Raw genomic sequence first — 26,835 nt, forward strand, 5'->3', positions numbered from 1 at the left:
TTTTTTTTTTTTGGTAGAGACAAGGTCTCAATGTGTTGTCCAGGCTGGTCTCAAACTCCTAGCTTTAAGGTATCCTCCTGTCTCGGCCTCCAAAGTGTTGGTGTTAAAGCCATGAGCCATCATGCCCAGCATCTCTTGTTCTAAGAGTTATATAGATGTAACTCTTACATTTAGCTGTTTGATCCATTTTGTGTTATATTTTGTAAATGATGTGAAGTAGGAGTCCAGCCTCATTTTTTTTTTTTTTTCTTTTTTGAGACAGAGTCTTGCTCTGTTGTTCAGGCTGGAGTGCAGTGGTGCAATCTCAGCTCACTGCAACCTCCGCCTCTTGGGCTCAAGTGATTCTCCTACCTCAGCCTCCTGAGTAGCTGAGATTACAAGCATGTGCCACCATGCCTGGCAAATTATTGCATTTTTAGTAAAAATGGGGTTTCACCATGTTGGCTAGGCTGGTCTCGAACTCCTGACTAGTGGTCCACCTGCCTCATCCTCCAGAAGTGCTGGGATTGCAGGCATGAGCCACTGCACATGTGGATATCCAGTTGTCCCAGCGCCAGGTGTTGAAAAGACTGTCCTTCCCCATTGATTTCTCCGGGCACCCTCTCAGAGGCTTGACATTTTTACTGAGTTACCTTGTTCCAGGTGCCATGTTGGATGTGGTACAGGTAAGCCAAACAGACATTGTCCTTGCCTTTGGAGAGCTTCCATTCTGGTACCCTTGAAAAGATAATCTGTGAGTGATGGGGAGGAAGGAGCAGAGTGACAGAGAGAGAGTGGAGGCAGGGAGGCCCCCTTGGAGGCTGTGGAAGCCTTCAGAAAGCATCAATGGTGAGGGGATTGGAGAGACCCTTACCAGGCAGTCTGGACAGGTGTAGGTGACTGATGGAGCCAAGGGTGGGAGGCTCCCTGTCCAAGGGTGAGAGCTTCCTTAGGACTCTCCGAGTAGCTGGCTGAGGCTCCCCCTTTCTGCCTGGGCTGGTTGATTAACCAGGGAGGGGATTGGAGGCCTGGGAGAGAGCCCTAAGTGATGGAGGGAGAGTGGCTGCCCCCCTGGTCTTCCCTAGGACTCCATCTCTCCTGAGAGGGACAGAATCACTCCTGCAATTGATGAAGGCAAGTTGAGTCATAGCATCTTAGGAGGAGCTTTACTGTAAGGGCCATGGGATGAACCTTGATTCAGGGCCTTCTCAGTGCTAGGCCTATGCTCGTCACTCCCCCTGTCCTCAGGAAATTTGAGTGAATCTGGGAGGGACGAGGATGTCAAGTGTTACAAAGGAGGAAGGAGAAGATGCCAGTGGAGCTCGTGTCAGGGGAGGCCCAGAGGAGGAACCGACATTTCCTGAGATGGGAAAGGTGACTCCGAGGCCTCTGGGCCTGAGGAGGGGTGGGCGGGACATACGACACCAGAGCTGGGAGGAAAACAGCCGTCCTGGGGCGACGAGCCTGGGGCCTTGCAAGGGCCCCTCTCAGAACGGGGTCCTTGTCGAAGAGCACTGGAAGACTCTGACCGTTTTTGGTGACACTGGGATTTTAGTTTTTTTATTTGTTATTAAAGACAATTTTTTTTTGAGACAAGGTCTCACTTCCAGGCTGAGGAGCAGTGGTGCAGTCCTAGCTCACTGCAGCCTCAACCTCTTGGGCTCAAGTGATCCTCCCACCTCAGCCTCCTGAGTAGCTGGGACCATAGGTCCCCACTCCACATTTGGCTAATTTTTTTTTTTTTTTTTTTGGTAGAGGCGGGGTCTTGCTGTGTTGCCCAGGCTGGTCTGGAACATCTAGGCTCAAGTGATTCTCTTTCCTCAGCCTCCTGAAGTGCTGGGATTACAGGTGTGAGCTACCACGCCCAGCCTCCAAAGTGTTGGGATTATAGGCATGAGCCACTACTCCTGGCTGAGATGGGGGTTTTAGAAAGATTTCTGAAAGGGAGGATTCATCTGAAAGGAGGGAGGCTTGTTAGGAGGCTGAGGGAGGCGGATGGAAGGACTGGCTGTGGGAAGAACCCAGCCAATGCCCATTTCTTAGTTTCTGGCTTGGATCATGGATGGGATGAGCTGCCATTTAGTTAGTTTCTTTGTTTCTTTTCTTTTTTGAGACAGGGTCTTACTGTGTTGCCCAGGCTGAAGGGCAGTAGTGTGATCTCAGCTTACTGCAACCTCCACCTCCTGGGTTCAAGCAATTCTCATCCCTTAGCTTCCTGAATCGCTGGGATTACAGGTGTGCACCACCATGCCTGGCTGATTTTTTTATTTTTGGTAGAGATTCACCAAGTTGGCCAGGCTGGTCTCAAACTTCTGTCCTCGAGTGATTCACCTGCCTCGACCTCCCAAAGTGTTGGGATTGCAGGTGTGAGCCACCATGTCTGGCCACCATTTAGTTTCTTTCTGTCTGTCTATTTTCCTTCATGCATGCAGGTGGTTAAAAAGAAACTGGAACAGTAAATGGCAGGATGTATAATGGTTAAGAGCAAGACCGGGGGCTCAGGTAGGGGTTGAATCCGAGCTGTATGGCACAGCTTCCTCCAGGCCCCGTGAGGAGGTCATTGTGGTAGACTGGACAGCACAGGTGTCTTGAGGACAGAATGAGTCAACACACATACAGAGGGCTCAGAACTGCCCTGGGCCTCAGTGCCACCGCCAGCTTTGGCTTCGTACCCGCACCTGACCAGAAGTCCTAAGAGGGTCCCGGCACCGGGGACCTTTGGGAAAACAGCCAGGGGATCAAAAGCCCACCACCTTGATAGTGGAGCTCCAGGCGCCTTAGCCCCGCCCTTCTCTGTTGCCCTCTAAAGAGAACCAGGCTGGGGTTCTGCCTGTCTTGGCTGCAGCTGCTCCTGGAGACCCGGCGTGTCCCTTCCCCAGCACCAGTCTTGTTGCAGTGCCCCTCCCTGCATCCATAGGAGAAAGGATCCAGGGTTCTATGCAGCGGTTCTCAGGGCCCAACACAAAACTTCAGGACCCTACATAAGCCCCAGATCCCCACTGGAGACCCCAGGGTGTGGTGGAGGAGAATCTGAGTAAGGCTGGGGCTTTCCCTGGAGAGAGGCATAGCCGTGGAGCCCTCGGCTTAGAAGGGATTCCCCGGGAGACTCCTCCAAAGAGCTGAGAAGGCTCCTGAGGATCCTGCCCATGGGGAGGGTGGGCCCCCAGGCCATCTCCTCTCCATTACCACCTCACTCCCCCATGGTCATCTCTGGGCGGTGTCCCCTGTAAGGCGGCATTCCCTGTAAGGTGGCCTGAACATGCGTCCCCTCCTCTTCCTCTTCCACAGCCAGTTCATCAAAGCCTACAAGACGGGCAACATGGACCAGGCGCTGTCCCTGTGGTTCCTCCTGGGCTGGATCGGCGGAGACTCCTGCAACCTCATCGGCTCCTTCCTTGCTGACCAGCTGCCCCTGCAGGTGGGCCGGTACCCGGGCAGGGTGGCGCTAACCCTAACCCAGGCTCACCCTGCAGGGTTGCCTGAGGAGATGCCAGGCTCTTTGGCCCACCTGGTCTCCAGAACCCTGACCCGTCGTTGCATCTTGTGAGGGCCCATCCTTCTGTCTGCCGAACTGTGGCTGTGGGCAGGCCACTGCTCTTCTCTGGGCCTCAGTTTTCCCATCTACAGTATGAGCATGTCTAACAGGAAAGTTTCCGGTCTTCCGCCTCCAGGGTGCTGGAATGCTGACGAAGCTTCCAGAGGGTGGGCCCCTCGAGGAGGAAAGGCGTTTTTCTGTGGGAAACCCAGGTGCCATCCCACTCCTGTGGGCAGGCAGAGCTGGGGCTCCCAATCAGGAAGGCGTTGTCTTCCCACGTGGGACCAGATAGTTCTGACTCTCCTGGCGTCAGGCAAAACCAGAGCCATCACTTCACCGCGGAGTCCTGCTTTGTCCTGACTGCTGGCACTGACTGCCAGCTCATTGGCACGTCCTGGGCTAGATCTTTCCTGGGTCTTTTGCCCACCTGTTCTGTCATTGCCCGGTGGGAACTGTGAGCTCTTCCTTGCCAGATAAGGAAACAGAAGCTCAGAGAGGCGAAGTGACTCGGTCAGGGTCACCCAGCTGGGATATGATAGAGGGCTGCCGGGGCGCGGTCCCAGATCCCGGCACCGCGCCAACCCCCGGGCCCCCCGCGTCTCTTACAGACATATACAGCTGTGTATTACGTCTCGGCAGACCTGGTGATGCTGACGCTGTACTTTTACTACAAGTTCAGGAAACGCCCCTCTCCGTGTGAGTATGGCGACCGCTCTCTGTCAGATGCTCCACCAGCAACGGGGGGCCGTGGGTGACGGGGGCGCCTGGAGTGTGGGAGGAAGCGGGTTTCCCATGGCTGGGTGATAACCCGAACCTCGGAAAGGCTCCCCCGGGCCTTATCTAAGAGCCTGAGGCTTCATCGGCCAAGATAGAGACTTGAGGGCAGTGAGCGTATCCTGGCCCAGACCACAGGCCGGTTCCTCTCGCCCAGGGCCTCATTCAGCAGGCACAGCTCCAGCTCCTCCTCTGTGTCTAGCCCTGGGCTTGGAGCTGGGGAAACGAGGACAAGTCACACAGGCTGCCTCTGCCCCAGCCTTCAGGAGGAGCAGGATACAAGGTCAGCTTGAGGCCATACGGACATGGGGAGGGACCTGGGAAGGATTGTTTTTCTTCAGCATTTCTGCTTCGTATAACCCCTCCTGACCTCCCTGCCCTCAGCGTTTCACCTTTATAACTCTAGGAGAAGGGTACTGTTGTACCCATTGAAGAGATGAAGAGTTAAAGCTCAGAGAGGTTAGGTCACTTGCCCAAGGTCACACAGCCCCTGAGGGGCAAGGCTGGGACTCAGCCTCCCCCCACTGCCACTCAGCCATCTAACCTCAGCTTCCCTCCTGCCTCATGTGCAGTGTCTGCCCCCATCAACTCCATGCTGCTGTTCCTCATGGGGACGGCATGCGCCACACCGCTGCTGAGCGCTGCTGGGCCCGTGGCTGCCCCAAGGGAAGCCTTCCGGGGACGGGCGCTCCTGTCCGTGGAGCCGGGCAGCAAGGTGAGCCGTGGGTGTGGCGGTAGAAGGGATGGAGGCTAGCTCGTCCCCAGGGCTCTCCCCTGCACAGCCTCGTGGGCACTAAGTGGGGAGGGGATCACCTCTGGCTCCTATGAGGTACCAAGTGCCCCCTTCTGCCGCACAGCCCTTCACCCGGCAGGAAATCATTGGCTTCGTCATCGGCTCCGTCTCCAGTGTGTTGTACCTGCTGTCCCGGCTGCCTCAGATCCGCACCAACGTGAGCCTCCAGCAGGGGCTGGGTGGGGCCAAGTAGAGGAGAGCCGGCCTGGCCACCTGGGCCCTCTGGGCTAAGGAGTAGCACAGCTTAGGAGCCTTGGTTCAGAAAGCCTGGGCTACTCCCACTGTTGGCTGGGGCAAGTTAATCCAGTCTCCGAGCTTCCATTTCTGCTTCTGGAAAACAGGCGTGATGTGGCCTGCCAGCCAGGCTGCAAGAGACCCATGTGTGTCTTGGAGGAGTAGGAGTTCAGGGGAAGGTGAGGGGCTGAGCTTGGAGGCCTGAGGGGAGAGGAGAAGCTGGGGAATTGGGGAGGGGAGGCTTGCTGGGCAGCTAGAGCCTGTGTGGGGTGGAATGCAGGGTGGCATGGGGCCAGCAGGCCTGGCACAGCCACGGTCTCCTGTGGACCCGGGCAGGGGCATGGGAGGGCTTGTCTGGGTGAGAGGAGGCTCTGCTGTGTGTCGGGCCCATGTCAGATACTGGGCACCCAGGGAGAGAGGAGCTCAGGGCAGGTGCACTGTGGTGGGGCAGGTGGACATGTGGACAGTTACAATCCAGAGTGACAGGAGGCCTGTGTGAGATCTCTGACCCAAACTCCTTCTGCCTCAGTTCCTCCGGAAGTCCACACAGGGGATCTCCTACTCGCTGTTCGCGCTGGTGATGCTGGGGAACACGCTGTATGGGCTGAGCGTGCTGCTCAAAAACCCCGAGGAGGGCCAGAGTGAGGGCAGCTACCTGCTGCACCACCTGCCCTGGCTTGTGGGCAGCCTGGGCGTGCTGCTGCTCGACACCATCGTATCCTTCAGGGCGTGTGGGGCTGGTGGTGGGGGTGTGGGCAAGGACGCCCCTGCCTGCGCACAGCTTCAGCACTCATCTGTCCATCCCTCCCTTCATCCGTCCGTCCCTCCCTTCATCCGTCCGTCCCTCCCTTCATCCGTCCGTCCCTCCTTCATCCGTCCGTCCCTCCCTTCATCCGTCCGTCCCTCCCTTCATCCGTCCGTCCCTCCCTTCATCCGTCCGTCCCTTCTTCATCCGTCCGTCCCTCCCTTCATCCGTCCGTCCCTCCTTCATCTGTCCGTCCCTCCCTTCATCCGTCCAGCCATCCCTCTCTCCCTCCCTCCCTCCGCACACCTGTGTGCTGGGCACCCAGCCGGACCCTGGAGCCATGAGTGAGCAAGAACAGCCATGCGTGCCTTAGAAGCTTACAGTTCGGGGGCGCAGAGAGGACACAACGTTATCATCAAAGAATTAAGTGGCACCAGGTACTGCAGAGAAAAACAAAAGCGTCTAGCCAGGGGCTGTCCAGGGGCTGTCCAGGGGCTGTCCAGGGGCTGTCCAGGGGCTGTCCTGGTTAAAGTGGCAGCAAAGGCCCCTGTAAGTCTCATTGAACCTGTGACCTGACAGAGAAGGAGAAGTTAGTCAGGCGAAGGCAGGAGAGGAATGTTCCAGGCTGTGTGGATGAGAGCTGGAGTGTGGAGACACACACGAGTTGGTCGGACAAACCTGGGTTCAAATCCTGGCTCCTCCCCTGCTTCCTAGCTGTGTGATGCAGGGCACACGGTCAACCTCTCTGTGCTGCTGTCTTCACCTCAGTTAACAGCTGCTGTCTCATCCGGATATTGTGTAAGACGAGGTATCTGGAAACACTCCCCACAGGACCCCGTGATCAGTGAGGGCTCAGAAAGTGTTTGCTGAAGGCTGGACAGAGCGTTATCTGGGTCTCATTTGGGAGAAAGTAAACATGGCCTTTGTTTTAATATTTGCTAAGTCCCTGCTGGGTGCAGGGAGAAGTGAAAGCTTAGGCTCTTGTGCCCCCAAAATGGCCCAGCCACCTGGCAAGCTCCAGGATGCCACAGGGTGAGAGGAAGAGAAGATCCTGGGCCAGAGTCAAGGGAGGGAGAAGTTGCTGCTGGGCTTGGAGACAAATGGAGCTTGGCTAGGGCTTGAGGAGCCCGACAGGCGTTCTGAATGGAGGGCACAGCTAAGGTAGAGGCCAGGAGGTTATCGCTGGCCCTTCCCAGCTGCGGCGTAGGGGTGGGAGGGAGGGGAGAGGGAGGCAGCTCCCGGGAGTGGAAGGCCCCCGGGGCAGGTCCAACCCAGTCTGCTCAGCTTGGCCTTAACCACGGCACCCCCAGATCTCCATCCAGTTCCTGGTGTACAGGCACAGCGCCGCTGCCTCGGAGCTTGAGCCCCTCCTCCTCCCCAGCTGACCGAGGCCGGCTGAGCGCGGGAGGACGGGGACCACCGGATGCCACACCAGGCAGGGGGAGGTGTGGGCAGTGATGGTGCTGCAGCTCTGCATCAGTGTGTGGGTGGCCTCTGGATCCCCCATGGATCGAACCGTCCCCTCTGGGAACACACCTTCAGGTAGACCCTGAAGCCTCAAGGCCGGGGCTGGAGCGGAGACCTCAGGGCCTCTCAGGAGACAGGCTGCCCCTCCTACCACCTACCTCATTCTGCCTACTCACCCCAGGGGCCACAGCTGCAGCCTGCTGGACTCAGGACTGTCCTTTCCACTCCAGACAACTGGGTAAACAGGCCGGGTGTGGTGGCTCACACCTGTCATCCCAGAACTTTGGGAGGCAGAAGCGGGTGGATCACTTGACGTCTGGAGTTCGAGACCAGCCTGGCCAACATGGTGAAACCCCGTCTCTACCAAAAATACAAAAATAAGCCAGGTGTGGTGACACACACCTGTAGTCCCAGCTACTTGGGAGGCTGAGGCAGGAGAGTTGTTTGAACCCGGGAGACAGAGGTTGCAGTGAGCTGAGATCGTGCCACTGCACTACAGCCTGGGTGACAGAGTGAGACTCCATCTCAAAAAAATAAAAAAGACAACCGAGGAAACGGTACCTCCCCACGAGACCTGCTTCTGTTGCTCCTTCCCCAAGGTGCTGAGGGATCGGGGCTGCGTTGGGGACCAGTGGTGGATATGGATGGGGATCCAGGATGAGCCAAGCAGAGGGGACCACATCTGCCTGTATCCCTGGCCCAGCCTCCTGGGGCCTCTGGTTTCTTTAGACTGCTTGTCTGTGCCCTCTTCTGACAGGCCCCACACCTCGCTGTGGGGACGCAGCAGGGAGAGAGACTCCCCACGGGGAGCCTGCCCCTCGGTGCGCAGGAAGAAGCAGAGTGGTTAAGGTTCTGTCGGATCTGGGTTCTGTGTTGCAGCTCCTCGGTGCTTAGCTTATCTCACCTGTGAAATGGACAGTACTACCACTTCCTACGTCCCTTCAAGGATTACATAAGATGCTGACATTATGGAGTTTAGCCCCAAACCTGGCGCATAGTAAGGGTTCAATAAAGGTTAGTTTTGAGGACTTTTAGTTGGAGAAGAGGAGCAACCAGATCTCCTTGGAGATCAGGGAGAGCCTCCTAGAGAAGGTGACAGGTCAGAAGGATGAGCGGGAGATATCAAAGGGAAAGACAGGATTGAAGGCAGGAGGAAGAAGTGGCGGGTACAGAAGCAAGGTGGGAGAGTGGAGAGGAAGGCAGGGCTGAGCCCTGAGTGCTTCCTGGACCCCCAAACTCAGTGTTTTCCAGACCCTGTTTTTTTATTTTTAAAATTTTTTTTAGCCCAGGCTGGAGTGCAGTGGTGCGATCATAGCTCACTGCAGCCTCGAACTCCTAGGTTCCAGGAATCCTCCTGCTCAGCCTCCCGAGGAGCTGGGACTACAGATGCTCACCACCACGCCTGGCTCCAGACCCTGTCTGATTCCACTTTGCTGGGGGTCATGACCCTCAGGTGCTTGGAGCACAGAGGCACCAGGTACCCACCTTGCTGGCCTGATCTCACCCCACACACCCAACCCTAGCTCTGGAAAACCAGAACTAGGGACTTGGGGCATCCGGTGGGGTAGTCTTGGGGAGAGAAGCTGCGTCTCCAGAGTGAGCCTTGCCTTTAGAATCTCGCTTCCCAACCCCAGAGAAGGGAGATAGTGCCGCGGTCATTCTGGCACTGCAGATACTTGGTGAGTGCAGCCCTCCGCTCGGCCTTGGCCGTGTCAGACACCTGGGCTGTGGTGAACCAGCTCCAAGACCCTGCCTTCCAGTAGAAGAGACGGTTACCATGACCAGAGGGTAGAAAGGTCAGGAAATGAGCAGATGAGACCAGCCCCAGGAGAGTCAATCAGGGAAGACTTCTCAGAGGAGTGGCCTTTGAGCTTTATCTTGAAGGCAGGGGGGAGGGCAATTCAGGAAAAGGGAGGGGCAGGTACAGAGGCCTGGAGTTGGGTGTCTGGGCTGCTTCCAAGGAGCCTGAAAAGCCACACCAATGCCGAGGACAAGGTCCTGGGGCACACCCAGCAGCAGCCCAGCAGCAGGGGATGGGGTTTGGTTGGGGGAAGAGCCTTTTGCTGGAGAGAGGAGGCGAGACACACCTCTGAGACCCAGGTGAGCAGAGAGGGCCAGTCTCCCCTGCCCCGTCCTCCTAGGGTCACCCACGGAGCCCGAGATGACATCTGGCATGCAGCTGTTAGTTGCACACTTACTGTATGCGGGCTGCGTCGCCTGCCGCCAGTGCGCGAGATCTCCCGTCTTCACAGCCAGCTCTGAGATGGGGGAGTTTTTATTTTATTATTATTTATTTTATTTTTTTGTTTTATTTTTTTTGAGACAGAGTCTTGCTCTGTTGCCCAGGCTGGAGTGCAATGGTGCGATCTCAGCTCACTGCAACCTCCACCTCCTGGGTCCAAGCAATTCTCCTGCCTCAGCCTCCCGGGTAGCTGGGATTACAGGCGCCCGCCACCGCACCCAGCTAATTTTTGTATTTTTAGTAGAGACGTGGTTTCACCATGTTGGCCAGGCTGGTCTCGAACTCCTGACCTCAGGTGATCTGCCCGCCTCAGCCTCCCAAAGAGCTGGGATTACAGGTGTGCCACCGCGCCCAGCCAAGATGGGAGTATTCTTATGGCCATTTTACAGATGGGAAAACAGGCTCAGAGCAGTTGAGAAACTTGCCCAGCTAGGAGCAGCAGCAACACGAGGCCCTCCAGCTGCGGGAGCCACCCCATGCCTGGCCAACGTTGGCGACCCGTGTCCCCTTCCTCCGTGCTGGGGGCCCAGGGCTTGTGGCAGTCCAGCTTCACCCTCAGGAGTGGCCCGAACCCTGCTGGGCCCAGGCTCCCTTCTCACCATCCTGAATAGTGACTTTCCTGAGCCTCTGGCCCTGCTGAGATTTCAGGGTAAGTTACCCCCAGGTCCCAAGCCCCAGCTTGCCCTGGCCTGTGCCTGCCTCAGGTGCCAGCCAGATGTCTTGCTCCACCTGGGTCTGGGACCTGGCTCCACACCAGTTACCTGGGACCAGTAGGTGCCCTTTCAGCCTGAAGATCTGGGGGCACAATATGGCTACATGAGTGCCATGTGTGGGCCTGAACTGGTGCCGGGTGGGGAAGAGTGAGACGGGATAACACAGCCCCTGCCTGGAGGCCCTTCTCTGATGGGCTGATGTAATCCCTCCCTCCTGGGAGACACCAGCTTTTGGGGTGATAGCGCTTTCAGGCAGGAGCTATGGTTCCTTCCTCCCCCTGGGGAGTGCCCTGTGTGGTGGAGGCAATACAGCCCCTACCCTCAGAGAGCAGCTGGCCTGCAGCTCATCCACACCTGAGTCTCCTCTCCCTTGGAGGCCTCATTTCAGTGCCCCAAGGAGGGTTCAAACTGCTGGGGCTGGAAGAACTTGGTGGCCTGGGTCCCTGGAGCCCTGTTGAAGGAGCTGGTGACATCCAGATGCTGGAGGCAGGTGGCAGGGAGCACAGACTTTGTGTCCTGCACACCGAGCTCCAAGTGTGCCCCAGCCACTGTGAGCCTTGTGACTTGAGCAGACGTCTGAAGCCGTTTCTTCATCCCATGAGACCAATAACACCGTCTGCCTCAGAACATAGCCGTGATCAAGATGAGCACGGAGGCTCGTGTCCCGGCACCTGGCACACAGTAAGTGCCTGGTAAATCAACAATGGCTATATTTGCTTGTCACCAGGGGGCTTACCAATGCCTGGAACCTCCCCCAGGTTCCTCCCGAAGAGAAGGGCCGAGGCCGGGCATGGTGGTTCACGCCTGTAATCCCAGCACTTTGGGAGGCTGAGGCGGGAGGATCACTTGAGCCAAGGAGGTCAAGACCAGCTCGGGTAACATAGCAAGACCCCATCTCTACAAAAATTTTAAAAATTACAATAAAGGTGAATCTCATCAGTGGGATTCTGCCATACTGATGGGGCCATGGTTGCTGATGGCAAACATGTTACCAAGTTAAATGCCTCCGCAGGTGGCGTCTCTCCCTGGCTCACACCTCCTGCTCCTTCCTGCAGGTCACGGGATGGCAGGATGCTCATCTCCAGGTGTGGCCTGAAGGGAAAAGTGTGGATATTTTGGTGTGGTCAAGGAAATGGAACTATGCTAACCAGTTGCCTTTGTCCAGGAAGGGCTGGCTCCCTTAGGACGCCCACACGGAGCATAAGGCTGGGCCAGGCACCCCCACAGGTCCCTGCCTTGGCAGGTTCTGTTTTACCTGTTGAACGAGACACTGTATGGGGAAGTGACATGCACAGTGCCTGGCCCAGCTGCTTCGCTTCCTCAGGTTCCGGGGATGGGATGGGACAGAAAAGCTGGTTTCTCAGTTGGTGGCATTCTCCAGCAAAGCAGAAGGGATGGTCCTGGCAGCCCCGTGCTCAGCAGTGGACCCCATGCCCTCCCTGGCTCTCCCAGCCCAGAGGTCCCATTGGTTATCAAACCTGGTTTTTTGTTTTTGTTTTGAGACAGAGTCACTCCATCGCCCAGGCTGGAGTGCAGTGGTACCATCTTGACTTACTGCAGCCTCCACCTCCTGGGCTCAAGTGATCCTCCCAATTTAGCCTCCCAAGTAGCTGGGACCACAGGCGTGCACCACCATACCCAGCTAATTTCTGTATTTTTGATAGAGATGGGTTTTTGCCATGTTGCCCAGCAGGCTGTTCTTAAACTCCTAAGCTCAAGCAATCCTCCCACCTTGGCCTCCCAAATTTGCTGGGATTCCAGGTTTTTGAAGCCACAGCCAAGACAACATGGCCTTCCATTCCTGAAGCTGAGGAAGGGAAGAAAGCCACAACCTCCACCGCTCTCCACCCTTTCTGTCTCACTTGGCTTTCATTGGAGATGAATGGCTCCGATGAGGACCCCAGAGGTGCTGGGTGACAGCCAGATGCAGAGCCTCAACTACCTCAGATGGCAGAGCTTTAAACGGATCCACTGGCCAGGCGAGGTGACTCACGCTTGGAATCCCAGTACTCTGGGAGGCTGAGGCAGGTGGATTGCGTGAGCTGAGTTCGAGACCACCTGGGCAATGTGGTGAAGCCCTGTCTCTACAAAAAATACAAAAAATTTAGCTGAGCATGGTGGTGTGCACCTGTAGACCCAGCTACCTGGGAGGCTGAGGTGGGAAGGTGGGAGGATTGCTTGGACCCTGGAGGTCAAGGCTGCAGTGAGTTGAGATAGCACCACTGCTCTCCCGCCTGGGTGACAGAGACCTTGTCTCAAAAACAAACAAACAAAAAAAAACCCAACAACAAAACACAGGAAAACCTGGATCTGCTTAGCATTTGCCCTAGGGCAGGGAGTGGGTTACCTTCCACTGTGGATTAACTCAGTTCAAATGATAACTACTGCTTCAGGCCCCCAGCCTGGGACAGCCCTGGGGACACAGTCACCCAGTAGCAGCACTGTGCCCAGCATAGGTAACCATTCAATAATGACGACGGTTACTAAGTACTCCACCCCCACCAAACAGTAGGCAGAGACTGTCTCCAGTTTGCCATCATAACCCCAGTACTCGGTAGGTGCTCAATGTTCGGTGAATGAGTAAGTGAAGGGAAAGCTGAGGCACCGACCCTCGGGGAGCCCTCAGTCTGGTGGGTGTAACCAACAACCACAGAACTACAGAATTGTGTGGTATACGAATTATATCTCAATAAAGCCATTTGAAAAAATATCAAATGTGCCACTGAGTATTAAGATTTGGATAGGAAGCTATGGGTGATGAGAATATAGTGACATCTTGCAACATTTTATCGAGAAAAATATAAATTGAAATGTTTTATCATATTTAACTTACATGATATTTAATTTACAGTATTTAACTTATACTATTTGAAATGAGGCATACTTTTTTTTTTTTTCTTTTTTTGAGACAGCCGTGATGTGTTTGCCAGGCTGGAGTGCAGTGACACAATCATGGCTCACTGCAACCTTTGCCTCCCGGGTTCAAGTGATTCTCGTGCCTCAGCCTCCCGATCTAGCTGGGATCACAGACGTGCATCATCACACCTGGCTAATTTTTGTATTTTTAGTAGAGATGGGGTTTTGCTATGTTGCCCAGGCTGGTCTCGAACTCCTGGGCTCAAGTGATCCACCTGCCTCGGCCTCCCAAAGTGCTAGGATTACAGGCGTGAGCCACCACACCTGGCCAAGACAGAACGTCTTCATTGTCCCAGTGTGGATCACGCACAGGGGAGGAGGGAAGGTCCTCAGTGCATTGTGCCGAGGTGGCATGGAGGTGGTTTGGCACCAGAAAAAGAGGAGCCGTCCCACCTAGTAAAATCCACAATGCCCGCTCCACCTCACCTGCTGAGAGGGTGCCACACCTTCAGGCATGACTAGCCCAGGGCCTGCCACAAAGCAGTCACCTAGAAAGTAACCTGAATGCAGGAGAAAATCTTGGAGACTAGAAGTCTTGAACCTGGGGCCCCAGTAGAACCTCAGGAAAGGCTTCAGTCTACGCGCAGTGGCTCACACCTGCAATCCCAGCACTTTGAGAGGCCGAGGCGGGAGGTGCATTTGAGCTCAGGAGTTCAAGACTGCAGTAAGACCACTGCACTCCAGTCTGAGCGACAGAGTGAGACCCTGTCTCAAAAGAAAAGAAAAGGCCGGGCACGGTGGCTCACGTCTGTAATCCCAGCACTTTGGGAGGCTGAGGCGGGCAGATCACGAGGTCAGGAGTTTGAGACCAGTCTGGGCAATATGGTGAAACACTCTCTCTACTAAAAATACAAAAATTAGTCGGGAGTGGTGGCGTGTGCCTGTAGTCCCAGCTACCTGGGAGGCTAAGGCAGAAGAATCACTTGAAGCCAGAAGGCAGAGGTTGAGGTGGACCAAGATGGCGCCACTGCACTCCAGCCTGGGCGACAGAGCGAAACTCCATCTCAAACAAGCAACACAAAACGGCTCCGGAGGCTGATTTGTTAAGGCCAAGCAAGGGAGGAATGAAAGGGCTTCAGAGAGACAGGGAACCCCCTGGATTACTCACTTAGGCCCTCAGCCCTGGAGAGACCCTCACCAATACTGCCTCCCCTTCTGTTAGTTGGCACCAAGGGGACCTCCAGGAAGCATCTAGTGAGCCCTTGGGGTGGGGGACAGCTTTGCTGCTGCCAAACCCCAGGAGTCTGTTGCCTGCAGCCCATGAGCCCCAGGGACTCCCATACGCCTTTGTTCTCTTCTTAGGGATGCCTGAGGTGCCCTGCTGGACCCCAGAGCTTTCCCCACCAGGCAGCCAAGGAATGAGCAGGGAAAGGCATGGCCAGGAGGTGGGAGAGGGTCCCAAAACACACCCTTGAGGCCTACTGTCCCCAATCTCACCAGCTGAATTTAGCATCAAAACACTAGCAGTGAGGGCCGGGTGTGGTGGCTCACACCTGTAATTCCAGGAGTTCGAGACCAGTCTGGCCAACATGGCGAAACCGTGCCTCTACTAAAAATACAAAAATTAGCTGGGTGTGGTAGCGGGCACCTGTAGTCCCAGCTGTTCGGGAGGCTGGGGCAGGAGAATCACTTGAACCTGGGAAGTGGAGGTTGCAGTGAGCCGAGATCACGCCATTGCAATACAGCCTTGGTGACAGAGCAAGACTCCATCATAAAACAAAACAAAACAGAGCAACACTAGCAATGAGGGCGGGGCGTGGTGTTCACACCTGTAATCCTAGCACTTTGGAAGACCAAGGTGGGGGGATCGCTTGAAGCCAGGAGTTTGAGACTAGCCTGGGCAACAGGGTGAGACCCCGTCTCTACAAAAACAAAAAACCCAACTGGTAGTGAGGGTCCCTGTGGAAGAGTCCAGATAGCAGAGCAAGATCAGGCCTGGCATACATCACAGTCACAATTTCTGGGTTTCAAGCATGATTTTTGTCCCAGGATTGTACGGCTGATGAAGGTGACAGCTCAAGGAGCAGCTGGTTGGTTTCCTGAAGGGAAATGCCCTGAGAGGAGAGCGGGCCTGAACCTCCAGGGCTCACTCTCAGATGAGTCAGTCCACTCCACCTCAGCAGTTCTGCGAATTACCACTGGCGTGCACAGGAGCTCCCAGCCTAGCGGCCTCTGCTGCAGGAGGGTAGGCCTCTGCTGTGACTCTCCGGGTGTGCCTGTCTCACTGACTTCAGGGTGGCTGTTTCCCTTGCGACCTCAGTTCCTCCGTTGTGTCCAAGGAGAGGTATTTTCCATTTGTCCAGTTTCTTCTTGAGGTGACAACTGACAAAGATTATTTGCTTGGCCAAACTTTACTCAGGCTCCTGAACCTTCCCCTAGGCCCACCTGTGGGCCCTTGTAAAACCCAGTTTCAGCAATCCCTTGCTAAGTCAATTTTACAAGAACGCCCATCCTTGACATTTTTTTCTTTTTTTTTGAGATAGGATCTCACTGTCTTCCAGGCTGGAGTACAGTGGTACGATCTCAGCTCACTGCAGCCTCAACCTCCCAGGCTCACGTGACCCTCCCAACTCAGCCTCCCAAGTAGCTGGGACCACAGGTGCACACCACCACGCCTGGCTAATTTTTGTGTTTTTTTGTAGAGATGGAGTCTATGTTGCCCAGATTAGTCTCGAACCTCTGGGCTCAAGCGATCCTCTCAACTTGGTCTCCTAAAGTGCTGGGATTGTAGGCGTGAGCCACTGCACCTGGCCTCATCCTCCATCCCCCGCCCCCAGGTGATGTCTGGCCGCCCTGGCCTGTCTTCAGCAAGAATCCTGTTAGGTGTGTTAGGTGAAGGCCCCGACCCCTGAGACTTCCTCTGAGTCATTTGCCACCCACTGCCCTGCCCTGCTCCTGGGCTGTAATCCCCAGCTGCCCGTGCTGCTGCACTCAGAGTTGAGCTCAATCTCTCTCTCCCCATCTGCAAGACCCCACTGCAGTGGCCCCTGTCCCTACCTTGATGGTCCTGGATAAAACTTCAGCATGAAAGAAAATGAAAAGCAAGACGTTTGCTTCTCCAGCCCCTTCTGTGTGCCAGGCACCTTGCTAACGCGACCCGGGAGGCTGCAGCACCCGTGTGCCCATGGGGAATGGCTCGCTGGGTGCGTCTCCTCATGGCCCATGGCTGGAGCCTGCTTGTGGTCTCCACCTGGCACTAGGAACTCAGGGGGCAGGGGCTTCTCTGCTCTCTGTATGCCATGGTACTTGCACTCCATAAAGATACTGCATCGGCCAGGCGCTGTGGCTCACGCCTGTAATCCCAGCACTTTGGGAGGCTGAGGCGGGCGGGTCACCTGAGATTGGGAGTTCGAGACCAGCCTGACCAACATGGAGAAACTACAAATCTCTACTACAAATATAAAATTAGCTGGCCATGGTGGCACATGCCTGTAATGCCAGCCATTGAGAAGGCTGAGGCAGAAGAATCGCTTGAACCCGGGAGCGGAGGTTGCGGTGAGCTGAGATTGCGCCATTGTACTTCAGCCTGTGCAACAAGAGTGAAACTCCGTCTCAAAAAAAAAAAAAGGTGCTGCATCAGACCCAGGAGCTGGGGAACTCAAACAGATGAGCTGGCCAGGATGTGGAGCCTGCTGATTGGCCACGGACAGACGGGGGTTGGTCTCGGCAGGGACTTTTGAGATTTGCTTCAGATCTTCCCTGGGGCATTTTCTAGAGGAGAAGGCAGACTCTGGCTCTGTGCTCTGTGCGGCCTTGGCTGAATTACTGCAACTGAGCCTCCGCTGCTTCACATTTGCACTAGGTACAGTGGGAAGGCGGTGGGAGGCCTGTGGGGCAGCGCCAGAACACAGTGTTGGCTGGTGCCTGTGGCCTCCAACGGCAGAGAGCAGAAAGGGACAGGGACCCTGCACCTCATCACGTGCCTGGTGTGTTTTCAGGGCGGCGGGGCTGGGGACCAGGCACTTCCTTGCTGCTGTGAGCAGGGCCCACACACGTCCCCGCTTGGAACCAGCGCGCAGCCAGGGCCACATGCGCTTGGAAAGTGAGGCCGGCGAGAAGGAATACAGAAGGCCAGCGCTAACTGCGTCCCAGTTTCTTTTTTATTAATTTTTTTTCTTTTTTTTTTTAAGTATGGAGGCTCAAGTATAAGATGTAGATTTTTTTTCTTAAGCTTTACAAAAAAACAAAATAAAACAAAAACCTCCTTTTGCATTCCATAGAAATTGACAGAAAAGCACCTGGCCGGAAGAGCGGAACGGTCGGCGGCTCCCCCCCCCAGCCCCCACCCCGCGGCCTCCGTGGGACAGGCGAGTCTGTGCAGGACGGTACCGAGGGCCACCTCTGCTCCCAGAGCTGTCCCCTGTCCCCACGACCCCCAACCCCAAGCAACTCCCAAACACACACGGAATAAGATTTCCAGTTTTTCTTCTCTCTTTCACACACCACAGTTAGTTCATAAAATTTTTTTGTTTTACATTTTTTACACCAATGTAACAAAAAGGTGGGAAGGAAGGGAGGCTGGCAGACAGTGGATTTTAGGCCTATAAATGGGGGGACGGGGAGGAAGACAGGGGGCCCGGGTGAACAAAAACCACATGGTCTCTATGGAAATGTGGAGAGAGCTGAGAGCGAGGTGTGGCGGAAGCAGGCTCGGAGCCGGAGGAGGGTGGCTATCGGCTTTATTCTCAGGGAGAGATGGCGCTGTGCAGTCAATGATGCAGCTGTTATGTGACCTGTTGGGGAGGGAAGGGACGAGGGGAGGGAGCAGAAAACGAGTTTTCTAAGAAAGGAATCTAACGAGTGCACGGCGTGTCTGGTTAGCACGAAGCAGAGGTTTAGCATTGCTGCTTTCTCTTCAAAGCCTCCACCAGGTCATTCTTCAGAGCTTCTTGTTTTGATTTGTCTGCAAAAGTCTGCACAGACCTGCAAGGGAGGAAAGGCGTTATCAGCAGATTGAACAAGGATTGGTGAGGCAGTGGGGGCCTGGGGGCCACCATGCCAGTGCCTGGCTGGTTTGCTGCATGGACCCACCTCCTGGGGTGAGGCTCTGGGTCACTGGGCTGGGCATCTGCCCCTCTCAGAGAGGGGTGAAGGGGCACATGGCCGAGACCTGCACGCTCTGCACCTTGCCAGGCCCTGTGGGGGTGGCATATGGCTTACATGGACAGGTGCTCATCTCTGCCCCTGGCCGCCGGTGACCCGGCCAGAGTCACTAGAACCCTAAGTTCACTCCTCTGTGTGTAGATCCCCATGTCACCCTAAGCCACAAGGTGACTTCTGGGCTTCCAAGCACAATGGAACAAAGCCCCTCTGCTTCAGAACAGCTACCCTGGGTTGCTGGCTGGGGACTCAGGCCAGGGGCTAAGACGTGAGGGCTCTGGGGCCATGCGGGTTCCTCTATAAAAGCTTCCCCCTTGCCCAGGCCCTGCCCAGCAGAAGAGCCTCATTCCTCACCCCACAAGTGCAAGGTGCAGCATTACCCCACCCCTGGCAGTGGGTAGGAACCAGTGTCTCTGTTTCTGAGCACACCGTGTTCAAGGCTCACGCAGCAGGTGCTTCAGGCCGCTGCTGTGAGGTACCATCCGCTGTTAACTTGGCCCAGAAAAACCCCTCAGCCTGGACGGCAAAGGGCGGCACAGGAAAGCCAAGTGCCCCTGGGATCCCTGCTGTCAAATTCTGGATTTGTGGGGAAACGTTCAAGGTGACTGCATTTACGTATGTGTGGCAACACTCATCAACAAAGCCAGAAACAATGAAGGCTTGTGGAGATTTCATAGTCTCCAAAACGCCTTTCACATATATTATCTCATTTAATTCTTATGGGCATCCTGGGGTAGTCTCAACTATCAACCCAGCCAGATGTGGTGGCTCAAGCCTGTAATCCCAGCACTTTGGAAGGCCAAGGCGGGAGGATCGCTTAAGGCCAGGAGTTTGAGACCAGCCTGGGCAACACAGTGAGACCCCATCTCTACAACAACAACAACAACAAAAAAGAGCAAAGTCAAGGCTTTAAAAAAAAAAAAAGCTATCAATCCAATTTACACATGCGGAAACTGAGGCCCAGAGGAATGCCCGCTAGCAATTCTTTGATCATTTTGTCAAATTTACCCAACATATTGGTTAGGCAATGACTTCCTAAATGTGGGTTTTATAAGAGTTTAGAAGCAGTGGAAAGAGTGGGTAGAGGGCTGCCCAAGAGTGCTACGGAGGGTGCACTCAGCCGGATCTCACATTTGATTCACACCAGCCATGGGAAGCAAGAATCAGAAAAATCAGTCCCCAAATGCAAAAATGGGTAAATAGAAGTGAAGCAGGGCCCAGGAGAAGCAACAGCACCCAGATTGAGTTCCGGCTACTGAATCCCTACAAGTCACAGGAAGAGCCCTCAGAATACTCAGCAGGTGCCATAGACAAGACCTGGAAGCAAGCTGTATACAACTGAAAAAACTCCCAGGAGAAACGCAGACATTTGGTTCATGCTGGGGAACTGCATGTTTCTGAATATCTTCCCAGGACTGTCCCTGGCTCTGCGGCGGCCAAAGGCATCAGCCCTCAAGACCCTCAGGCTCCAAATCTCAGTCGATTCCCCAGGGGCTTCTTGCCAAGCTCACAGCGGGAGGTCAACATGGCCAACAGGAGATGCGGTGGGCAAAGCAGCAGCGCACAAGACCCCTAGCCTGGGTGGTCACTGGCTCTTCTGGGAAGGAAGAGCCAAGCCCATCAGGTCTTGGCTGGACTGCGCAAAGGAGAAAGTTCCAGAGCCAGAATCAAGTTAGACACAGGAAGTTAGAAGTGAAATGGTGGAAGGCGGAAGGAGCAAGGGGCTCATTTAAGGGACAGAGCTTGGGAAGGTCACGGCCAAGCACCCTCGAATCAGCGCTTGGAGACAGAGCTCGCCTCTGTGGGAGGGAGGAGTCGTCCTGAGCAGACCTGGCTGTCAGGGTTTCTACGCCAGGACGCCCCCAGTGGGCGGCCAGGTAACTGCACCATCACAGTGTACCTTAAAAAGGGTTTTTTATCAATGCCACGGTGGAAATGCCTGATTGCTCCCCTGTGAGGCTGACCGGAGTCTTGGGCCTTAAGTTGGCACACACAGACTAGACTGGTGCACTTAAGTCCCACGGCCTCGGAAAAGCAGCTCCGCCTGGTTTTCTAAGTGCCTGACCCCCACCTCCACCTTGGAAAGCCTGCTGCACCCCTTCTGGGGTGGACCTTCAGTGTGGAGCCCCTGGACCTGGACTCTGCATCCCCAGCTGGCAGGATTCCAAATGCCTTCTTTTACAGACAAGTTTCCCTCCTGCTCTCCAGGGATGCTGCCTCCTCCCCTACATCTGGATCTGTCACAAGCTCAAGTCATGGTTCTTGGCCATTACCAACAAGCAAGACTATTTTCCTTTCCATCCGCGGAACCTGTTTAAAGGAACAGCTGCAGCTCGTTAGGGGCGGAAGGTTATGCTGGTTGAGGCCGAGTCGGCACTGGGCGTCCAGGCAGCTCCAGCAGAGCATCGGGGCCAGCCAGGGTGGAGTCCAGCCCTGACTCTGCCCTCCAACCCCAGAGACTCAGAGATCAGAGCGTGAGGTCACCCCTTCCAAGCCAGCTAGCCCTGGACAGCCAATGTGCCACTGAGCAGGGGCTTATTTGGCTTCTAGGATCCCTGCACCAGCATCAGAGGCCCTTCTGAAGCATGGGGAGTGGATGGCACGCAGACCCCTGCCCTGGGGACAGTCAGGCCGGTGCACACAAGTGGCTGCTGCTGGAGAGGCAGCATCCGTCCCTTGGCCTGGGCTTTTTCAGAAGCAAAAGCCAAAAAATCAGCTGTCTTCCCCACACCCAACCTCCGCCCAGAGTGGAAAGCGCACACACGTGATAGGTGCCGTGTTACATGGGGCCGCGGCTACATGGGAATGCGGCTGCGCACCGGCCGGGAGCACACGTGGGGGTTAGTGGTGTTTTAAATGGCCGCATAGCAGCAGCCGGACCGGCAGGGTCTCGGCGGGTTGGTGAGTCCTGTTTTAGTGGGGAGGGTCTCGCGGCTCTCAGGCAGGGTACCTGGATCGGCTTAATTATCAGGCTGGATGTAGATCTGGCGCTGGGTCAGCACTTGAGAGAGCTCCCTCTGCAACTGCTTAAACTTTTGGTTGTCAGGGATAGCATCAATAGATCTACAGAGAGTGTTCAAGATGAGTGGAGTGGGAGGGAAGAGAACCACCAGAAGCCAGGAACGCAGGGGGCCACAGCTGAGGAGGAAATTCAGGGAGACCCACGAGGCGGAAGGGGGGTGCTGCAGCGGCTCTGGGCTGTAGAGTGGTATCACCGCTGCAGAAGCCCACGCTGGCGGTGGCCATGGTTTTCAGGGACTTGCCACCACTACCCATAGGCTCTTCGGCTTCTCTCCCCCACTTCCCAGCCACTGCCTGGGGACTGTGTAGGTTGGCTGGGCGGGAAAGTTCGTTTGGTGTATTGGGCAGTGGCTGCAGGTGGCAGGCCTAATACCAGGGACCACTGGGCTCTGACCCTGTCACAGGTCATGAAGATCAAACCTCCCCCAGGTGGGCAGGAGATCAGAAGACCAGGGTCCAAAGAGGACGACTCCTCTGTTTTAAAACTGTAAAGCAGGCGACTGAAATCTCTCACCCACCCCAGTCCATGAGCTGGTGCAGCAGCAACAGAACTGCAACCTGCCTCTCCTCTGGGCTGGGCTGTGAGAGCTACGTCACGGCAGTGGGCGAGAGGGCTGGCTGCTAAGGGCATAGCATGGCCCGACTCACATGGTGCTGCTGGACTGCAGAGCGTGTTCTAGATTCACCATCTCAGCCGACCCTGCCTCCTCTACTGGACAAGGGCCTCTTCGAGGAGTGCCAGAGGCCACACAGCTCAGGATGACAGAGCTTAGGGGAGATCCCAGCCTCCTGACTTCAAGGCCAGTGCTCATTCCACAGCTGTCTACTGCCCCCAGCTGGGCTCTGGCCTCATGTCAGAGGCCTGCCTCCTGCTCTGTCCACCATGGACCTGGAGGGTCCAAAGAGCCCCCAGCTTTTGCTCAGGCTGACACTGCAGAGCCGAGGGCACGAGGTGGGTGGGACGGTGCAGGACACTGGCCACTGGTAGCAGAGCCCTGGCAGAGGACGTCAGAGAGGCTGGGGGCCCCCTGAGAAGGCCCGGGCTGAGGGCCCTGCCTGCACATTGTGCTCTGCTGTCTCGGAAAGCAGGCCAGCCAGAGGCGGCCGGGCTGCCTGGGATGTAGTGTCATGGCTCCCCTAGGCCCAGGCTGGAGAGGCTGGGCAGATTTTTGAGTGGGGACTGACAAACTGCAGGGCTGAGGAGGCTCTGGGGGCAAGGGTACCAATGGCTGCTAGGGTGAACGTGTCCCAGAAAACAAACAGTACAGGTAGGGACCGACAGCTGCTACTGAGAGTGCAGATGACACACCAGGACTTTCCTTTCCAAAATCACCATAATGATCATCCTAGAAGAGGAGCACTGCAGCCTAAAAATGAGAACACCGAGGCCCAAGACCACACAGCTGGTAACTGGCAGAGCCAGGGTTCAAATCCCTCTTTGTGCTTCTAAAGCGTGTGCTTTCTGGTACATTACCTCAGCCCATTGACGATATCCTTTGTTTTTCCAAAGTAGATCTCGTTCAGCGTACTTCTGATTTTATTTTCCATGTCCTGGAAGGGAGGTCGGTCAGCGCCTTGGCAAACGGTCGGGAACCCGGAGGCCAACGCCCTCTCTCCACCCGCCAGCCCTGCAGTCCCCACTATAGCCACTGGAGGGCGGCACACACCTGCTCTGGGGCATGGGTGAGCGAGCTCCAGGCTGCCAAGACCCCACCTGCCATCTGTGCTCCAGGCACCTTCCCGTCCTCAGGAAGGGAGGAAGCCAGTACCCAGGTATTGGCGGCCAACTCTGCCCATGCCTGGGAGCCGGTCTAAACCACATCACCACCCCTCAAACTCCCCACTAATTTTGTGAACAATTCTGTGAAACCGGAGAGCACCTCCCTGCCTTCCCAAACAACGTGGTGACAGGAGGGCCAAGGCAGCCGCAACTGAAGCCACGCCAGGGCCCACTGGCATTTCTGGGATCTGCTTCCTCTCCCAGCGCAGGGCCCTGTTCACACCCAGGCGATCAGGGGAGAAAAGACCTAGTGCGCCCCAGAGCCAGCGCCTGAGCAGAGTCTTCTAGGAGCCCGGGTCGGGGGGTGGAGCAGGAGGTGGCCCTGAAGCCACAGCCTGAGAGGCTCCGAAAATATGAGGTCAGGGCAAAATCCAAGCAGTGCTCTGCCGGCTGCTGTGGAGCTGGGAGAAAGCAGCAGAGAAGGGGGCCAGCACAGCGGTGCCGGGAGTGCAGTGTCACTGCCGTGGGCCAACACAGGAGCCAGCCAGAGTCCCGGCCACTCACCTCTACCAGGCGCCCGATGTTGGCTATGTGTGGGGAGCAGTCACCCACAGTCTCATCCTTCTCCATCTGCAAAAGACAGAAACATTCCAAGTCAGAGAAAGCCAGGGCTTTCTGAGAAAGGCAGACAGCCCAGCCCATCTCCACGGTCTGCAAAGAGCCTATTGTTCCCACCGTGGAGCCAGCTGCAGGTATGACAAGGCCACTTTTGCAGCCTGGGAACTGAAGCACAAACCGACTTCAGTTTCAGACCATAAAGAGGCCAGTCGGCAGAAGCCCAGAGCCCCCACTTCCAAGGGAGAAGATTTTGCTGCTGCCTGTGGTAGAGCAGGCAGATGCTCAGAGCCACAGCAGGGAGGGCAAAGGCAGAGGCTCTTGACAGACACCGGCTTACCCGAGCCAACTGGAGAAGACTTGCTCGGTTTGTCTTCAGGCCTCTACTGGCAGGCCCAGGCCCAGGCCCAGGCCCAGGCCCAGGCCAGGCCGTCCACCCCGGGTTCAGGGCCTGACACTGCAGGGGAAGCTCCCCGGCTGCTGCTGTGCCCTGACGCTCCTGAATGGTGGCTGTGGGGTGCCATCTGCTGCAGTCTTGCGGGGAGGGACAGACAACCTCTGATGGGAGACTCCAGGCCACAGGGATTCAGTGGCTCACCCTAGTCATGCAGGTGGCAATGGCAGAGCCTGGGTCAAACCCTTCCTCGCGCCAGGGCCCGTTTATTCTACTCTGTGAGGGGAGTTTGAGCGAGAGTCTCAACACAGACTGAGGTTATAAGGGGGGCGGCAGCACTCAAGCCCCATCTCCTCTTCCCAAGCCCAGGAAGAACTGGCTCTGACCCAATCATCTCAACTTGGAGGAGGGAGGAAATGGAGGCAGGTTAGGGAAGAAGGAATTCGGCACTTTCCCCCCAGTTTTTTCTTATCTGAAGCCTTATTTCCCTGACAAGAATATAAATTCTTTAAGGAGAGGTGTGCCTGTCTCATAACTCACAGGGTGCCTGGAAGAGTGCTAGGCACATAAATGCTCAATGTTGCTACACTGAAAGTAAGAATATGTTAGCTACCATGACTGATGTTGTTGAAATAAAATGTGGAAGCTGAAATAAATAATCAAGAAAGAGGAAGAAAAGAACAGCATCAGAAAGGGTAGAGTTCAAAATGAGTTCAGGCCTATAGAAGAAAAACCAGCAAAAGGCGGGTTTCTCTCTTTGGAACCAGGAAACAGGGTGGAGGCTGGGGGGAGATACTGTCTCAGAGGGTACGGGCTCTGTTGCTTCTCCTCATCAAGGAGATTGACTTTCAGGCTGCGAAAGGTGGAACCAACCTGGTTAGGGGGGTGAGCGGAGGGCAGGAAAGAACCAAGTCACTTTAAACAACCAGGCTTGCAGGGTAGGGCAGACCTGACCTGTGACTGCAATCTTTGACACTGGGGGGCGGCAGTGGCTGACCTGACTTTTGTGTTTTTCTTTTTTTTTCTTTTTGAGACGGAGTTTCACTCTTGTCGCCCAGGCTGGAGCGCAATGGCGCAATCTCGGCTCACTGCAACCTCTGCCTCCCGGGTTCAAGTGATTCTCCTGCCACAGCCTCCCCAGTAGCTGGGATTACAGGTGCTCGCCAACACGCCTGGCTTTCCTTTATTTTATTTTATTTTTTATTTTTAGTAGAGATGGGGTTTTGCCATGTTGGCCAGGCTGGTCTTGAACTTCTGACCTCAGCTGATACACCTGCCTCGGCCTCCCAAAGTGCTGGGATTGCAGGTGTGAGCCACTGCGCCTGGCCGACCCGACTTTTGTCAAAAAAGGAAGAATGGCCTCTGCAAGGAAACGCTAGCTCGAAACTGATGCAGACAACAATTTTTGATGGGATCATTAAAATCATCTGCTGGCACATTTTAAAGTCAGAGATCACGAGGAGCCAGCCAGACTCACTATGAACAAGCCCTGCACGAGAATACTTCTTTTCCTGTTTCGGTGGGGATGCTGGGCTGGAAGAAAACACAACTACTTAAATAGGGTTGCATCCTTCTGGCAAGTTCTCATCCTGCACCTGTGGCTGAGAGGAAGGGGAGGATGGAGCCTCTGCCGATAGGGGTGGGGACCTGGCCACAGTTCCACAGCCCCGTCGCCCACCCCTGCCCACTCCTCTCCACACCTGGTCAGGGTCAGCTCACTGGCAATACTGACCCACCAAAAATAGAACGATTTGTGCACCGCATATATTATGGGGCACCCTGTGGCAGTCTTTGCATGCCCTCGGTCAACTTGTTTGTCCAGGACTTAAGTAAAGGGCCGGCTGAGAGAATGACCAGCTTCCTATCGACTGTGTCAAGGGTTTAGATGGTCACAGGGTTAATACAGAACCCGGAAACCTGGGCTAGCTACAGAAGGAAACGAAGCTTAAAGATGCAAGAATCATACAGCACTGTTAGATTCCAATGCCTTTGCTCTTCCTACTTCACCATGCCAGTTAAATGTACCGGGGCAAATTCAAGTCAGATATTTAGGCTCAAGGGTGCATTTCATGGAGTACAAAATGGGGAACTGTTGACTCGCAAACAGTTCCTATGAAGAGACTTGTGGTTTTTAGATAATTTCAAGTTTGACAAGGACGAGATGTGGCTACTAGGAAAGCTTTGGTGCAACTTTAAGGTGCATAAATGACACTATTCCTTGTGCCCAGATAAGGGGAGGCGTTCTCATCCCATCGCATGATGAAGACACTGCAGCTGCCAGCTCCCACCGCTTGCTTGAGAAGGCAGTGGTTCCTCTCTGTTCTGTCCTGGCCCGGCTACATCTGCAGGGCTGGATTCAGTTTAGGGAACCTTTTTTTTTTTTTAAGAGACAAGGTCTTGCTATGTTGCCCAGGCTGGACAGGAACTCCTGCAATCCCCCCACACAGCTGGAACTATAGGCACGTGCCACTGTACCCTGCTAAGGCACTGGGTTTTAAAAGTTTTCAATGAGTTAGAGTTCATCTGCTTAAAAGGTCTGAACACCCTGACACCAAGAAATGGAAAAGAACTAGGGCTATCCAGGCCT

The 26,835-nt window shown here is 55.3% G+C and overlaps 3 protein-coding genes and 1 long non-coding RNA gene across 10 annotated transcripts in view; 3 read left to right on the top strand and 1 right to left on the bottom strand.

Annotated features, from left to right (window-relative positions):
- SLC66A1 (solute carrier family 66 member 1) overlaps positions 1-8,095 on the top strand; it is a 50,803-nt gene extending 42,708 nt beyond the window's left edge. For all 4 annotated transcript variants that reach the window (XM_017851981.1, XM_017851980.1, XM_017851982.1 and 1 more), the window contains 6 exons: positions 3,268-3,397; positions 4,123-4,210; positions 4,861-5,003; positions 5,146-5,238; positions 5,845-6,030; positions 7,371-8,095. In XM_017851981.1, coding sequence (XP_017707470.1) covers positions 3,268-3,397; positions 4,123-4,210; positions 4,861-5,003; positions 5,146-5,238; positions 5,845-6,030; positions 7,371-7,445 — 715 coding nt within the window. In that variant the 3' untranslated portion in view covers positions 7,446-8,095. The remainder of the gene's footprint in view (positions 1-3,267; positions 3,398-4,122; positions 4,211-4,860; positions 5,004-5,145; positions 5,239-5,844; positions 6,031-7,370) is intronic.
- An 801-nt stretch (positions 8,096-8,896) lies between these two features.
- On the top strand, positions 8,897-12,529 carry LOC108515267 (uncharacterized). Its single transcript, XM_017851983.1, has 4 exons — positions 8,897-9,004; positions 10,159-10,418; positions 10,871-11,163; positions 12,244-12,529. Exons 1-4 carry the CDS (start codon positions 8,970-8,972, stop codon positions 12,397-12,399), a joined length of 744 nt encoding a protein of 247 aa, XP_017707472.1. The 5' UTR covers positions 8,897-8,969; the 3' UTR covers positions 12,400-12,529.
- A 4,445-nt stretch (positions 12,530-16,974) lies between these two features.
- Positions 16,975-17,803, top strand: LOC108515274 (uncharacterized). Its single transcript, XR_001881485.1, has 2 exons — positions 16,975-17,200; positions 17,337-17,803. It is a non-coding gene; the product is annotated as an uncharacterized LOC108515274 (long non-coding RNA).
- The window catches only part of CAPZB (capping actin protein of muscle Z-line subunit beta), a 147,114-nt gene continuing 137,755 nt past the window's right edge, over positions 17,477-26,835 (bottom strand). For 2 of the 4 annotated variants that reach the window (XM_017851987.1, XM_017851985.1), the window contains exons 7-10: positions 23,804-23,869; positions 22,994-23,070; positions 21,449-21,561; positions 17,477-18,321 (exon numbers count right to left, since the gene is read on the bottom strand). In XM_017851987.1, coding sequence (XP_017707476.1) covers positions 21,459-21,561; positions 22,994-23,070; positions 23,804-23,869 — 246 coding nt within the window. In that variant the 3' untranslated portion in view covers positions 17,477-18,321; positions 21,449-21,458. The remainder of the gene's footprint in view (positions 18,322-21,448; positions 21,562-22,993; positions 23,071-23,803; positions 23,870-26,835) is intronic. The other 2 variants (XM_017851988.1, XM_017851986.1) reach the window with 1 other exon arrangement.

This window comes from Rhinopithecus bieti, unplaced genomic scaffold (genome assembly GCF_001698545.2).
Source record: "Rhinopithecus bieti isolate Rb0 unplaced genomic scaffold, ASM169854v2 scaffold_33652, whole genome shotgun sequence".
Taxonomy (NCBI): domain Eukaryota; kingdom Metazoa; phylum Chordata; class Mammalia; order Primates; family Cercopithecidae; genus Rhinopithecus; species Rhinopithecus bieti.